Source organism: Manis pentadactyla, chromosome X, assembly GCF_030020395.1.
Source record: "Manis pentadactyla isolate mManPen7 chromosome X, mManPen7.hap1, whole genome shotgun sequence".
Lineage (NCBI taxonomy): Eukaryota > Metazoa > Chordata > Mammalia > Pholidota > Manidae > Manis > Manis pentadactyla.
Window position 1 is genome coordinate 53849237 of NC_080038.1, and position 16833 is coordinate 53866069.

At 38.4% G+C, this 16833-nt stretch overlaps 1 protein-coding gene and 1 pseudogene across 1 annotated transcript; both read right to left on the reverse strand.

Moving 5' to 3' along the window:
• Positions 1-990: 990 nt before the first annotated feature.
• Positions 991-11900, reverse strand: LOC130681784 (calcium uniporter regulatory subunit MCUb, mitochondrial-like; annotated as a pseudogene).
• Positions 11901-12176: 276 nt separating this feature from the next.
• Positions 12177-15434, reverse strand: LOC130681756 (ubiquilin-2). Its single transcript, XM_057495288.1, has one exon. It carries the CDS (start codon positions 15153-15155, stop codon positions 13290-13292), a length of 1866 nt encoding a protein of 621 aa, XP_057351271.1. The 5' UTR covers positions 15156-15434; the 3' UTR covers positions 12177-13289.
• Positions 15435-16833: the final 1399 nt, after the last annotated feature.

A 16833-nucleotide genomic window follows, 5' to 3' on the forward strand; every position in this document is an offset into this window, starting at 1 on the left:
TGAGAAGTCTGATGTTAGCCTGATGGGCTTTCCTTTGTATGTGATCTTATTTCTCTCTCTGGCTGCTTTTAATAGTCTGTCCTTATCCTTGATCATTGCCAATTTTATTAATATGTCTTGGTGCTGTCTTCCTTGGGTTCCTTGTATTGGGAGATCTGTGGATCTCTATGGCCTGAGAGACTATCTCCTTCCCCAGACTGGGGAAGTTTTCAGCAACTACCTCCTCAAAGACACTTCCTATCCCTTTTTCTCTCTCTTCTTCGTCTGGAATCCCTATAATGTGAATATTGTTCCTTTTGGATTGGTCACACAGTTCTCTCAATATTCTTTCATTCTTAGAGATCCTTTTTTTCTCTCTGTGTCTCAGCTTCTTTGTAATCCTCTTCTCTAGTTTCTATTTCATTTATTGTCTCCTCCACCTTATCTAACCTGCTTTTAATACCCTCCATCATGCTCTTCAATGATTGGATCTCCAACCTGAATTCATTCCTGAGTTCTTGGATATCTTTCCTGCCTCCATTAGCATGTTGATTTTTATTTTGAACTCCCTTACAGGAAGAGTCATAAGGTCAATGTCATTTAAATCTTTCTCCAGATTTATATTCTGGACCAGGTTCCTTTGGAGTTTCATATTTGTATATGGCACCCTCTATTGTCCAGAAGCTCTACTCTGGAGCTGTTCAGCCCCTGAAGCAATGTCAGGGGTCGCAGGGGAGCGGTATTGGTGCCTAGCAGGGAGGAAAGAGCTGTTTCCTGCTTCCTAGCTGCTATGTCTGTCTCCACTGCCTGAACCAGTGGGCTGAGCACAAAGGTATAAACTTTTGTCCCAGAGCAGCTGGATATGGATCCCTGCTTTCCACAAGTGGCTGGAATCTCAGTCTCTCCAGGAATTCTGCCTGTGTTAGCTTTACAACCCCGTATTCACACAAATATCATGAAAGCACCATGAAATGTAGATTTGTGTTCCCAGAGCAGATCTCTGGAGCTAGGTATTCAACAGTCCCAGGCCTTCCACTCCCTCCTTGTTCCATTTCTCTTCCTCCCACTGGTGAGCTGGGGTTGGGGAATGGCTTGGGTCCCACTGGGTCACAGCTTTGGTACATTACCCTGTTCTGTGATGTCTGCTCTTTTCTCCAGGTATATGCAGTCTGGTGCCATCCTCTTTCCTGTTGCTCTTTCAGGATTAGTTGCACCAACTATATTTTCTAATTGTATACTATTTTAGGAGGAAGCCTCTGTCTCTCCTCTTATGCTGCCATCTTTAATCCTCTCTTCCAGATCAATTTATAATAAAGTCAGAAACAAGACCAGATTATCTCCTATTCCCACTATTAATCAACATTGTTTTGATAGTTTAATACCTAACAATAAAGTTACAAAAGTATATAAAGAACATTTTAAAACATAATTGCATAAAATCCTCAACAGAATATTAGGAATCCAAATTAAAAAACACATCAAAAGGATCATCCATTATGGTCAAGTGGGATTTATTCCAGGGATGCAAGGATGGTATAATATTCATAAATCAATCAATATCATACATCACATAAACTAAAAGGATAAAAACCACATTGAGATGGTAATAGATGCTAAAAAAGAATTAACAAAATTCAACACTCATTCATGATAAAAACTTTCAACAAAATGTGAATAGAGGGTACATACCTCAACATCATAAAGGCCATATATGACAAACCCACAGCCAACATCATACTTAATGGTGAAAGCTGAAAACTTTTCCTCTAATATGAGGAACAAGACAAAGATGTCCACTCTCACCACTGTTATTCAACATAGTACTGGAGGTCCTAGCCTAATGGCAATCAGACAAGTCAAAGAGATAAAAGGCATCGAAATTGGTGAGGAAGAAGTGAAACTGTCAGTATTTGCATACGACATGATATTATACATAGAAAACCCAAAAAGAATCTACCAAAAAACAACTAGAACTAATAACTGGATTTAGCAAAGTTGCACAATACAAAATTAATATGCAGAAATCTGTCATTCCTATATACTAACAAACTAGCAGAAAGAGAAATCAGAAAACAATTTCATTTACAATTGCATCAAAAAGAATAAAATACCTAGAAATAAACCTAACCAAGGAAGTAAAAGACTTGTACTCTGAAAACTATGAGATACTCATGAGAGAAATTAAGGAAGACACAAATAAATGGAAATGTATCCAGTGCTCATGGATAGGAAGAATTAATGTCAAAATGGCCATCCTGCCCAAAGCAATGTACAGGTTCAGTGTAATCCCTATCAAAATGCCAACAGCATTTTTCAATGAACTAGAACAAATAGTTCTAAAATCCACATGGAACCACAGAAGACCCTGAATAACCAAAGCAATCCTGAGAAAGAGAAACAAAATTGGGGGTATTACACTCCCTGACTTCAAGCTCTACTACAAAGCTACAGTAATCAAAACAGTATGGTGCTGGCACAAAAAGAACCATAGATCAATGGAACAGAATAGAGAACCCAGATATAAATCCATGCATATATGGTCAATTAATAAATGGTAAAGGAGCCTTGGATATACAATGGAGAAATGACAGCCTCTTCAACCGTTGGTGTTGGCAAAACTGGACAGCTGCATGGAAGAGAATGAAACTGGATTATTGTCTAACTCCATATACAAAAGTAAACTCAAAATGGATCAAAGACCTGAATGTAAGACATGAAGCCATAAAACTCTTAGAAGAAAACATAGCCAAAAATCTCTTGAATATAAGTATGAGCAATTTTTTCCTGGACACATCTCCTTAGGCAAGGGAAAGATAAAAAAAATGAACAAGTGGGACTACATCAAACTAAAAAGCTTCTTTAGAGCAAAGGACATCATCAGGAGAACAAAAAGGCAATCTCAGTACTGGAGAATATATTCATAAATGATTTATCTGATAAGGGGTTATCATTCAGAATATATCAAAAACTCATATGTCTCAACACCCATAAAACAGATAACCCTATTAAAAATAGTGGAGGAGGAGCTGAATAAATATTTCTCCAAAGAAGAAATACAGATGTCCAATAGGCACATGAAAAGAAGCTCCACATTGCTAATCACTAGGGAAATACAAATTAAAACCACAATGAGGTATCACCTCACAACAGTTAGGATGGCCACTACCCAAAAGGCAAGAAATAACAAGTTTTGGAAGGGATGTGGAGAAAAGGGAACCATCCTACACTGTTGGTGGGAATGACAATTGGTGCAACCACTGCAGAAAGCAATATGGAGGTTAAACTAAAAATAGAAATGCCATTTGACCAAACAATTCCACTTCTAATAATTTTCCCAAAGAAAAAAGTCCCTGATTTGTAAAGATACATGCACTCTTATGTTTATCACTGCATTTTTTTACAATAGGAAAGACAATGCAAGCAACCTAACTGCCCATTGATAGATGAATGGATAAAGAAGATGTGGTACATATACCCAGTGGAATAATATCTGGACACAAAAAGAAAAAAAATTCCTGTCATTTGCAACAACATGGATGGATCTACAGGGTAGATGCTCAGTGAAATAAGCTAGGCAGAGAAAGGCAAATACCATATGATGTCACTTATTTGCAGAATATAAAAACAAAGCAAAACAGAAGGCACAAAACAGCAGTAAACTCATAGACACCGAGAAGTGACTAGGGATTATCATCTGGAATGGGTTGGGGTGGGTAGGTGGGAGAGTGATACAACACAGTGGTTTAACAGATACCCATATTACTCAATCCCCACCGACCCTAAGGCAGTTGTGATCTGTCAGCGTAGAAATGTTAGAGAATCATTGACTATATTATCTATGCTGTATAACCATCCCCATGACCAACTTACATTATGATTGAGATTGAGAATTTTTGCATCCTTTTATCCCCCTCACCATCCCCACCTACTCACCCAACCCATCCCCCATGGTAACCCCTAGTCACTTCTTAGTGTCTATGAGTCTACTACTGTTTTGTTCCTTCTATCTTGCTTTGTTTGTTTGTGTTTTTTTGGCAAGCCCTTTTTTTTATTAATAAAGCAGATTGGAACAGTCAAATTCAAATGAACTTTGGGAATCAAAAAGTTCGACTTTCTAAATTGCAAATTCAACATATAATGGCAAAATTCACTGACATTTAAGAACAAGATTAATTCTTGTCATTGAGGTCCTCTACTCGCATTCTCAAAGGAAGAGAGTGGTGCAACCATTTCAGGGATTCTGTAGCCTTAGCGAGATCTTCTTTTAACTTATTATATTGCACCACATCAAAATGCTATTGCTTTGATTTCTTATGGAAGAAGTGAAAAAACTGCCTACTCTTAATAGCTGAATAAGTATAATTCTGTCGAGAAACTATGAAGTATGCAAAAAAGACCATGGAGTTTGCAAATGCGATGAAGTATACAGCTGGTTCCATGATATCCCAGGAGTACACCCACCAAGTGAGCCAGGCCATTGCCCCAACCTGAAGGGACAGCAGCACTAATCTGGCCCACAGGAGTCCACTGGTTTTGGCTTCTCAGTGAGCTTCGATTCTAGCTTTCATCTGTTCCCCACGCTCCAGCTGCGTCTTCGTATGGTCAATTTTCTCCAGTAAATGGTGCTCTCTCTTCTTCTGAAACTCTGCTAAATGCAAGGTTGTAAACAGTCTGTGAACCAAGGATTTCAGGTCATCCATCTCAGCTGAATGCTCACTACTCAGGTTTTCTTTCTTGGGACACTGGACATCATAGGTTATTTTATTAATAACAAGTTTAAAATCATTCATTAGCAGAATTTCCATCAAGGTCGAAGCTGGAATTTCACTGTCATCTGCTGTGAAGATGGCTGAAGTTTTGATACCTTTATCTTCATTTTGTAGGTCCTGAAGGAATGAACCAACTGTCGCTAAATTGGTTTGACTACAAATTGACAGCACCCTTTTCTGGATGGCAGAGGACGAGTTATCAAGGGAAGGCCGTGTCTATGATTGACAGTTATTGCATTAGGAGGAACCACTGTACTATACAGTTGTGACTGATAGCATTTGAAATTTCCACAAAGCCTCACACACAAAACCCGACCGGGGTCCAGACACAGAGAAGCGCCCCCCGGGGTTATTTTTGCTGCTCCTGGGGACACAGCCCCACGGGCCTGCCTGTCTTGCTTTGTTTTTATATTCCACAAGTAAGTGAAATCATTTGGTATTTGTCTTTCTCTGCCAGGTATTGGTTTCTAATACTATTCTACAGTAAATGGAACCAAGGTTCCTAGGAGAAGGGAGCCAAGAAATCTACAAATGAGTTTAGAGCATCTTGTGGTGCCAGAAAGTAAGGAAATGCTAAAAAAAAAAACAACGATGGAGGTTTATCAGAGTCAACCTGAAAGAGCACCTGATGATCAAAGCTGGAAAAATTTGAGCAACAAAGTAAATAAAGTAATACTGGGTTATAATCCAAGGTATAAAATACCTGAGTCTATACTGATGTAAATACATTATTAAATAAATAAATGGGAGAGTGACAAATCTCTTTTTAAATAAATATCTTATTTATTCCTAATAAATTATGCAGATGTTTCACTATCAAGGAGGTAGAATATAACTCCACCTAAGTGTGGGCTGCACATAATAACTTCCTCCATAGAGTAGAGCATTGAAAGGAAGGAAAAGAGTAACTTCACAGTGGATAAAACTGATACTACCTCAAGCTAGGTGATCAATGTCAACATCAACAGTGGTAAATCATGTTGATAATATGCATGCTTGATACGATGTGATGAAAATGGCACAATCTCTGTGACCTTTCTCCCCCAAATTCATAAATCCACTTTAATCAAGATAAATATATCAAATAAATCCCTGCTGAAGTACATTCAACAAAATATCTGACCAGTACTCCTTAAATTTATCAAGATCATCAGAAACAATTGAAAGTCAAAGCTGTCAGAGTCAAGAGGAGCTTAAGGAAACCTGAAAACTAAATTCAATGTGGTATCCTGGATGGGATACTGGAATAGAAAAAGAACATTAGGTAAAAACTAATGAAATCTGAATAAAGTATGAATTTAACAATAATGTATCAATATTGCTTCATTAATTGTAAAAATATACCATAATAATGTAAGATGTGAAAAATAGGGGAAAATTGGCATAGGGCATATGGTAACTCTCTGTCCTGTCTTCACAATTTATGTAAATCTAAAGCTATTTTAAAATCAAAAGCTTATTTAAAAGAAGCCAAAGAGGTTGAAGCCATCTAGACATAGGAATACATCCAAAAGTAGGAGCAGGGATGTAAGTGAAGCAAGGCAATGACAAGGCCTTTGGTCACATGTTATGTGGTTAACCCAGGTCAAGGTCCATGGAAAAGGAAAATGTCTATAAGGGGAATGCATCAGGACAGTTCATTAGTATAAGCATTACATGGAGGAGACCTTGATTTAGTTGACAAAAGCAAAGTTATACACACAAACACACATGCTTATACACATATTTAAATTTAATTTACATTTCTCAAATAAGGAAATTGATGTGTTTCAGCCTGTCCCCTATTTCAGGATGCTCTTTTCCAGACCCTCTGGAGTCCTAGGGCAACTTATAAAGAATATAAAGCATAATGATTCAGAATCTTTTTTTTATTGAGGTATCCAATATTGATACACAATCATATTGGTCTCAAATATACAACACAGTGGTTCAGTAGTTACCCATATTATTAAATGATCCAAAATCTTTAGGTAATTTATTTGCTGTAATGAAACTCAAGGTGTCATGTAAAACAAAGGACAAACTTTGTTTTTCTACTCCAAAAGGATCAGAGTATTTATATATACATATATATATATATATATATACGCTCTGCCATCACATCTTACATTCCACTATTAGTTTCAGCTTCCTCCCACCATTTTAACCAGCTGTGAATAACAGAGTGTAGGAAAATACTATCAAGAGAAACAGGAGGTCAGAGTACCCCTGTAACCTTCACCCTCAAGGCAGTGTCCTTTGACCTCAGGCAACCTCTCCTATTTCCTCTTCCCAAGCTCTCAGCACTTTCTGATATTTAGTATTAGATCTTTGTAGTTGGAGTCCTTTCCCACTTGTAGCATCAAGAAATAAAATGAATATTGAATTTACCTAGATTTTATGTCAAGAAAGGTGTGCAGTCTACTTCTGAGTTGCTGTTTACTAAACTAGGGAATGCAGGAAAAAAGCCAATAACATGACTTCATTCTACAACAACTTTGATCCCAAACCTGGAAAGTTTAGTGACAAGCTGAAAAGTCCATTGGGAGAATATTATATTTGGAAGGAATCTTGGATGGCTTCTAATTCAAGTTCTATCTAATGCATAAAACTATCCTTGAACATTTCTGTCAAATGGGCTTCTATTTAAACAGCTCCAGTGAGGAGAGTATCTTCAATGAATTGCCAGAAAGTTCCTAACAGTAAGCCCAAATTCTTACTTCTTATAACATCTGAATTGATCTGCCTCCTGGAGCTACCCAAATAAATATTACCTCTCTTCTATCTGACAAGGCTTTCAATTATTTGAAGAAAATATCCACAACTCTGTCTTTAGACTAAAGCATTCCTGACTCTTAATAATCGTTCCATGTCTACAAACGAGTCACCACCATCTTAGCTACTTTCCAGGTTGTTTGTGCCCATCTTAATTGTGGCACTCTGAGATGATCCAAATCTTCCAACATAAACTATCAAGTACAGAATAAAACATTGTGAAGGACTTTCTTGTTCTGGGCACCATGCTTCTATTAAATGGAGTCATTATGATTTAATTACATACATGTGTGCACAATAACCTCACATGGCTTGCTTGTGTTGAATCTACAGTAAAATAAAAGGACTGAGTCTTCTTCACGCATGCTATTTTTAAGCCACATAATCACTTACCCTTGGTAACTGAATTTTTGATACAAATGTAGGACTTCACATCTAATACTATTCAATTTAATCCTACCAGGTTTAGCTATTTTTCTTTCCTTCAGCCTACTAAAGATTTTTTGGATCTTGCTAGTGACATCCAGTGCATTTATTCGGCCTTGAAATTCTATACTATTTGCAATAGGATGGGTGAACTATTTTATGGTTTCATGATAGTCATTGAAAAAATAACTTCAATGGGACAGAACTAGGGTGGAAAACCTGTCTACACTGACACATTGTTGGACAGTCAATTCAAACTACTAAAGCATCTACTGTCCTTTCATTATCATCTAGTTCATGTTATTCCATTTCATTCTCAAGGACATTTTGAGAAAGTGTCAAATGCTGTTGTGAGGTACACAATGTTTACTGCCTTCTGAGTCTCTGAGAGGCAGCTCAACAAAAAGGCAGGCACCCTCCAGAGCAGCTGAAGCACAAGTGGCCCATGTGATTGCCAGTTTGGAGACATACTATATTTACTAGGCCACTTTGACAGATGTAGTGAAGGGCAGTTTCAAATATTAGCCACAACTCAAAAGCAAAGCTCCAAATTGCAATTACTGATTGTGACAGAGCTGATTCTCACATATGCATTTTCAGGTAGTCTGCTCCAGGGTGAATAGAGGCAGAGATGTATTCACTTAATAGCTAGTGTGTTTCCTCAACAACACCCAGGAGGCCAGTTAGTATATAGTTTATTATAAAATTATCTATGATAAATATATGGACAAGTATAGTTTATTAATAGACTCAGGGGGAAGCAAAATAGTGAAACAGCTAAGTGAACACTGGAATCTGAGAATTGGGTTCAAATTTTGACTCTGTCACTTAATAACAGCATGACCTTAGAAAATTATTTAACCTCTTTTTAGCTTTCTTTGTCTGTAAACTGGGAAATATAATAATAGTACTTTATGAGGTTATGAAAATTGAACATAACCAAGAACACATTAGCTATTATTGTTATCCCACTCTAACAGAGAACTTAATTAGTCTGGCAAAATGATCTTGTGAAATCCATGCTAGGGCTGGCTAATCATCTTTTCTTTTTCCTTTCATGCTCATCAACTATTTTTTTAATAATGAATTATAGAATCTTTCTTGAAATTACCTTAAGTTTGCTAATCTGCACACTGAGCCAAGGAGTTTTGAAGTTGTAGTTTGAAAGTACTATCTTAGGGAGCCCAAATCTGTGCTTAGATACCTCAATACAGCTTTAGCTATATGCCTCAATACATATCCATTTGATGAATAATTCTGTCCCTATATGTCAGGACAAAAACATCCTAATTTGAGAGTATCTTACCCAACTTTTGAGTTTGTTGGTTCAGAGTAACTTTTACCAAGGGTTTTTACCCATCACTAAAGTGTCTAAAGCCTAGGTAAGCCATGTACACCATCTGATGAAGCTGCTCTTTGGGGTCACTTCAGTCTGAGTCTGCCAAATCATGCTTCTCCTTTCTATTTTTAGAAAATTGCTTTTCCCCTAAGTCTCCTAATAGACTTCTTGGAAGATGATAGCATTAGAATAGGTCCCCAATTCCTGTCCTTCCCACATATCAACAGAAATGACCACAGGGAAACAAAAATTGAGAGAAACCTATATAATAGGAGCAGAACTCTGAAGGAATTTCAGTAAGGCTATGATGCTGATAGGACGACAGTGAAGGATATCACAATCTCAAATTCTGTGATGCACTGACAAAGCAAAAAAATCCTAAACAGAAACCCACTATCTAGTTTAGAAGAGCAAGGATTAGAGGTTGGGGCAGACAGTGGAAAAGACTGCGATGAGACCCTCCCATAAGTAGAAGTAAGCCTGTGTAACTTCCATTGTATTTAAGCTCCCCAGTATATTTTTAAAATAAAGTGACAAATTAGGAATATCAAAATTGCTACAGTTTACAATTTCTACATTTATTAAGTTAAGCTGTATGAACACATTCCAACAGATTAGTCTAGCTCTGTGGCTTGAGTAATCAATTCATTTGAGGTTAATGCCAAAATTCTGAATTTGAGTTCCTTTGAATGTGTAACACAGGCAAAATGGCTCTTCTGATAACCTAACCCCAATCCCTGGGCTAAACCCTGACAGAATTACTCCGTTTGTTGCTATTTTGACACTGCAGATGGACAGAATTTGGAGCAGGCCGTCCCCTTTCAGAAGGCAAGTTGGAATATCTGATCATTTCTTAATAAATAAGGTAGTCTCAACCTGATACAAGAGTCCTCTTTAATGAATAACACACACAAGTGCTCAGAGTATATGTAATATCACGTACCTGAAGCAGAGGCCAAAAGGGCAAATGAGGAAAGCCATCTTGAAGTGAACTTCTGCTGGTGTTGCCCCAGGCCCTACTTCCCTCCCCACCACCTCATCCTGCTGGATCACAGAGCCAATACAAATTTATATCATCCAGCTGTCCAGTGTGAGCTTAGGGAGGGGGAGTAACAACCAAGTAAACAGCGAAAAGCATGTAAGAACTGCCCCACTCTTCCTGGAGGGAGAAGGGTCATGTTATACCCTTCTTGTTTCGGTGATGAATAAATGGATAAACTGTGAATTCATAGTAGATGAAAATCCAAAACAAAGAGACCCTGTAAAAAATACTTGTAAGATAACAGGAGGAAAACAAATCATGTAACAGATGAAGAACAGTTAAAAATAATTTAGAAAAAGAGAATACACTGTTATAAACAAAAATTAATGAACCAGAGAGCAAAAAAATAAAGAAATAACATATTTTCAGGGAGAAACAAAATTATTAAAAAATTGATAAACATTTGACAAGGGTAATTAAGGAATTCTTTTCCTTGAATGACTGAAAGAAATTTACCTGCTAAGCTGCCTGAGCCAGGCCTCAAACAACATCCAGTTTTTCCTATGGTGATTGATTTATTGCTGTTTTTCTGTCACTGGCTTTTCTATTTATCCCTATAAAATCACCCATGTTATTAAAATTCTTAAATTTATTAGGGCAGATTTTGTCTTTGTAATTCTCTCAAACACCCAGCATCATATAGCACTGAAATAATAAATCACCGTTTCCTAACATGGTGGAGCACTGATAGGCCAAATGCTATTAGGTATGTTTAAAAGAAAAGAGTGGTCCTTTACTCATTAAGTTTGATAAATGCTTAGTTAGACCAAGTTAAATAGTTTTTACACTTTTAAGCTAAAGTGCATACTTCTTTAAAAATAATACTAGCTAATATTTACTGCACAATGACTCTCCAAGAGGGGCTACAGTATATATCATTCCACAAACTTACTTGACTATCTCCCAGACGAATGTTGTTTTTTTGAGAAATGTAATTTAAAATTGTTACAGCCAACACAGTCTGGTTAAAATGAGAAACAAGACAAGAATGCCATTGGCACTTTTATTACTTAGTACTTTTTTGGAAGTATTTAATACATGCAGTCAAAGACTATGTTAAAAACTTTGAAAAGAAAATATTATTGTAACTTATAATTGATATGATTGCTCACTAGGAAAAACTTAGAAGGATTGAGTATCTCTGAAATTAACAATTTCAGTATACATTCTTACCCTATACACTAAAAATGACCACGCAGATAACACACTAAGAGCCACCAATCACAGTATTGTTTCCTGTATTTCTGTTATTACCTAGGAATACATTTATCACAAATTACACAGGATTTAAATAAAACTCTCTTGAAGGATGTAAAAAACTTTTTTAAAAATGAGGAACATACCATTTTCTGGAAAGCACTGCTATTCTGTAGTTCCTACAATCATATCAATTTAAGACAATTTCAACCAAATTCCCAATTTATTTTAAGGGGAGAACTATTAGCTGTAAAGTTCACCTCATAAATGTCAGCATCTTTAAAATTGTGAAAAATAAAAATTAACAGGATCAATAGGACTTCCCTTAACAGATATAAAGCCATATTTCTAACTCAGTAACTGCAGGCTAGGATACCGGGCCTACAATGTTCATGGTACTAAAGAGCATTCAAACACAGAATAAAGTATATATATGTATGACATTTCAAAGAAGTGAGAGTGGATGAGAAATACTGACTAACAACTGGCTAACCCTTTGGGGGAAAAAAAGAGAATACCTAAATCCATACATCAAAATAGTTCAGATAGGGCAAAGGAACCTTTAACAAAACCATTAAAATTAGGGAAATGTAAAATTTATATAATCACGGGATGGGGCAATACTTCTAAACATGATCCTAGAGCCAGAAGGCAAAAAGGAAAAGATATATCCATTTTTAATTTATTTTTATTTTTTTAGTCATTTCTAATGCATTTTTCCCTTTGCACAAGAGAAATAACTGATAAGTCAAAAGATACAGTTCCCTTTATACATAGCAGTTAAAAGTAATGCAAACATCACATGACACTTTCATCAAAAGTTACATTTCCAATTACAAATCAAAATGTGTATTAGGGTCTCTTCATGGGAGAAGGTGAGAAGGAAGTCTTAGGTAGAAAGCACTTTCCTGGCATTACTACAATGATCCTTCAAGCTGCACAAAGATTAAGGACATATACAGTCATTCTGCAAATGTTGATACAATGTCACACTAAGTTTTCTGTACAATTAAATGTATACTTAGAAATACCAGGATAAACATTTCTACTATATTTTAACTGAACTTGCCTAGCCAACATTTTCAGAGAAATTTATCAAAGATGCTGTAAGATTCTACAAAACTGTGAGACAAACCTAGCTCCAGAAATATTTATATTTTTTCTCATTTTGATTATACATACTCTGCTCAGAGATTCTGTTGTAATTATTTCTAGATATAGTTCCAATTGTGCTTACTGTACTGTGTACAAATACAGCAAAAAAGATCAAAGAATGTATAAATCTTACAGCATTTTGCTAGCAAAAATACATGCCAAAATCACAATAAGCAATATTGTACCACAAATTAGAGCTTCATGTAATTTGACTTCATTTTGAATATTTTCATTCCACATTAAATTACTATCATAGGCTGTTTAAAATGCAAATAAATTGGACATCTGTAGGACAAAACTTGTTCACCCAACTGTGAAGAATACTTGTTTCCAAAAATCACAATAAATGCCGAATAAGCTAAGTGTTTGCATGCAACACCTTTGAGTGAAACAGCATTGATTCCCACCATTCAAAACAGAGAATGGAAATGGAAGCAAAGCAAGGAAGGAAGAAAAAGAAACAAAGGGGGGGGGAATTGACTCCACCTTAAAATCTATCACATTATATTTATAACTAGACAGATTTAAAAGAATCAAAATGAAAGTAAAGCACGACTATGTGTATGTTTAAAGATTTAAGAGCCATTATCAAAAATAAGATACATTTTTTTAAGGTACAGAAATGTAATTAGGATGGCTGGGAGCCCAGCAGCCTCTCAATGGCTGCATTGATGTCGCCTCCTGTTGCTATTAGAGCCTGCAAGTTTGCTTCACGGTTTAAGAACCCCATTGCGTTGAGCTGTTCCAGTTGTTGCTGAAATCTGACTTCTGGATTCGGCAGCTGTGGAGGATTTGCTCCAGCCAGGGCCTGCACCATTTGCTGAATGAACTGCTGGCTGGGTCCAGGTTCTGATGTTGGGCTTGTGGTTTCACTGGGTGCAGAGCTAGACACGGTGGGACCAGGGGGGCCACCAGAACCAGTGGATCCAGGAGGACCTGCAGGGCCAGTGGGTCCTATGGGTCCAATGGGACCTATGGGGGTAAATGGGACTATGGGGCCTATGGGTGTGACTGGGCCTACAGGACCTATAGCCGTTCCCAGTACCCCTACCCCTACACCTGGAGTAAAGCTTGGAATGAGGCCCGGTGCTTCAGTGGCTAATGTCTGTAGCCCCTGTTGGATCTGCATTAAAGCCTGCATTGCTCTTGGGTTTGACATAGCTGACAGAGTGTCTGGATTCTGCATCTGCTGCAGGAAAGCTGGGAGCTGTGGACGCATCTGCTCCTGCAGCTGAGGATTTGCAGTAAACATTGGGCTATTCAGCATCATTTGTGCAGCCAAATCTGGATTCTGGCTCAGCGACTGCATCATGCTTCTCATGTAGGGCGCAGAGAGCATATTCTGGATCAGCTGGGGGTTTTCAGTTATCTGTTGCAGCAAGCTCTGCATTCCTGGGGTACTGAAGATGCTGGCAACATAGTTAGCTGCAGCCACAGTGTTACCTGTTGCACTGCTAGAGCTACTGCCAGACCCACTGCCACTATTCGTGGTTGTGCTGGTGGTCGCAGAGCTCTGGGTAGTCGGTGGTGGCGCCCATGGGTTGGGTAGTGGATCTCTATTTTCTGTGCGGGAGGGCTGTGTACCTTCCCCAGAGGAGGAACTGCTCCCCACTGAGGCAAACGGATTACCCCCAAACTGCTCTTGTGCGGCATTTAGCATGGGTTCTTGAATGTCAGTGTACATGCGCCGTAGAGCGTTGTAGCCACCTGGGATGCTTTCAAGATTGCTGAGAGCTAGGTCTTGATTTCTCATCATTTCTTGCATCATGGCTGGATTCCTGGCGATTTCGAGGGTCTGCCTCATTATATCTGGGTTGTTGAGCAGGTGACTGATTTCTGGGTTTCTCTGAATTAATTGTTGCATCTGTGGATTGGCCATAATGAGCTGCCTCATCAGATCGGGATTAGAAAGCATGCTCTGAACAAAGGGATTTTCCATGATTTGGATCATCATCTCAGGGCTGGACAGGAGCTGCTGCTGCATCTGGTTCTGGAGCTCAGAGAAGTTGGTTGAGCTTAAACCCAGGCTGCTAAGGCCTGCAAGTCCTCCCAGGCTCCCCAACCCAAATGGGTTGCTATTTGTAGAAATAGGTGTGGAGTTACTCCTAGGAGTTGACACGGAGGTGGTATTAGTTCCCGCAGCATTAGTAGGCTGTGTGGACTGGCCCTGAGGTCGGTTCTGGCTTTTGATGACAAGGTGAACAGTCAGCCCATCATGGATGCCGTGCTGGATCAAGGTATCTTGATCTTTTAATATCTTTCCGGCAAAAATCAGCACTAGCTGATCGGTTTGGGATTTGAAGCGTTTCGAAATTGCTTCCTTAAACTGCTGGACTGAGCTATTCTCGGGCACTGCAAATTCCTCTTTCTCTTTGGGGGTCTTCACTGTGACTTTGATGATTTTGGGTTCGGCTGGGGTAGATGTAAGGCCCTGGGCCTCAGCAGGGCCGCGGGAGGGGCGCGGAGTGCCGCTGCTCTCGCCATTCTCAGCCATGGCGGCCGCGGTGACGCAGGCAGACAGAGAAGGCGCCGGCGAGAGAGAGCAAGGGAAGGAGGAAGGAAGGAGGCGCTCCTGCAGCAGGCTGGGCCGGGCCGGGCAAGGAGCGCGGAACACGGTACCTCTTTGATGAAACTGCGGTTCCCTGGTCCTCCGGCGGAGAGATGGTCCGAGTAGAACGCGGGACTAGGTCTCCCCGCTCACGTCTCTGGGCTTCCGCCGCTGCCTTGTGATCGCACAGAGCGCGCTCCCAGCGACGCCTGCAGCTGCTCCGCCCGCTCCTCCCCGCCCCTTCCTCCCTCTCCTCGCCCTCCCCCCCCAGTTCCGCGCTCGCCTCCGCACCCGGTTCTGCTGACTCGGCGCCAGGCCCGAAATGATCGATTCGGTCCCGTCAAAATTAAAACTTCTGTACAGAATTTAAAGAAGAGTGACAGAGGGAGGGAGGGAGAGAGAAACAAAGAGAAAGGGCAAGAGGAGAGAAAAGGGAGGGAAGGAGAGAGGAAAAGGAGCAAGCTTATTTGAAGGACATTAAAAAACCAATGGCAGTCCATAGGCAGTGAAAAAATGAAAGCCTAACTCGAAACGAGCAAATGTAACAGGTGAAAAATTAAAAATAAAGAACTCTTAACAAAACAAAAAAGAAAAGAATTAAAAATCCCAATGGGGGAAGGGGGAGAAGACCAGGCAGTAGCTTGCATTTTCGACATAAAAGGATGATTAAGCTCACTAGTTAGTAATCAAAGAAATCCTAATTAAAGCAGAGATTCTACTTGTGCCTTGTATTGGCAAAGATGAAAAATAACGAAAACCCTGTCGTTGACAGAGAGCTGAGAAAATGCACTGTCATGCCAAACGAAGTGTAAGTTATTAGAAGGCAATTTGAAAATAGATATCAACATTTTAAATATTCCACCTCTATTTAGAATGCCTCATTTACAGACCTCACCTATAAAACGAATTGGTAAGGGTGCAAAAATACATGTTTAAAATGCTCTGCACCATTTAAAAAATTATTTTAAAAGATAATCTCTTTGCATAGTGTTGGTCAACTATGTTACCACACAATAAAATAATATGCACTTATGTTTAAAAAATGGGTGGTTAATTTATATGATATAAAGTATATTTACAGGTACACATGCAATAAACAATAGTTATAGGGAAATCGCAGAGTATTTTCACTTTCAGCTTCCTATATTTCTGTATAGTTAGAAATTATACAAGGATATAAGTTTCAAAGCCAAAAATATACAATAAATATATATTTGTTTAAAAATTATGTTTTAAACAATTTGTATATGTAGTCTGTATATGTAAAGTGTATATGTAAGAAGAAATATGGAATGCTACACACCAGTATGTTAATGGTGATGACTACTTAGTGCTGAAATTGAATAACTATTCCTTTCTTTTTCAAAATAATTTTTAAATTTTTCTAATGGCTTTTATAGGTATGCACTGAATTTATGTTTTTTTAAATTAGTATTTTGAGGGGAGATTATAGGTAGAAAATGACAGGAAAACATTATCGTATTTACCTAATTTAGTTAAAGACTTGGAGAAATAAATAAGATATAGTACTTGAATAACAGAATAATTTCAAACTTATATATAAATTTCTAACTCCAGTTTATGCCATATGGAAAATAAGGAAAATAACTTTCCCTCTAGTTTC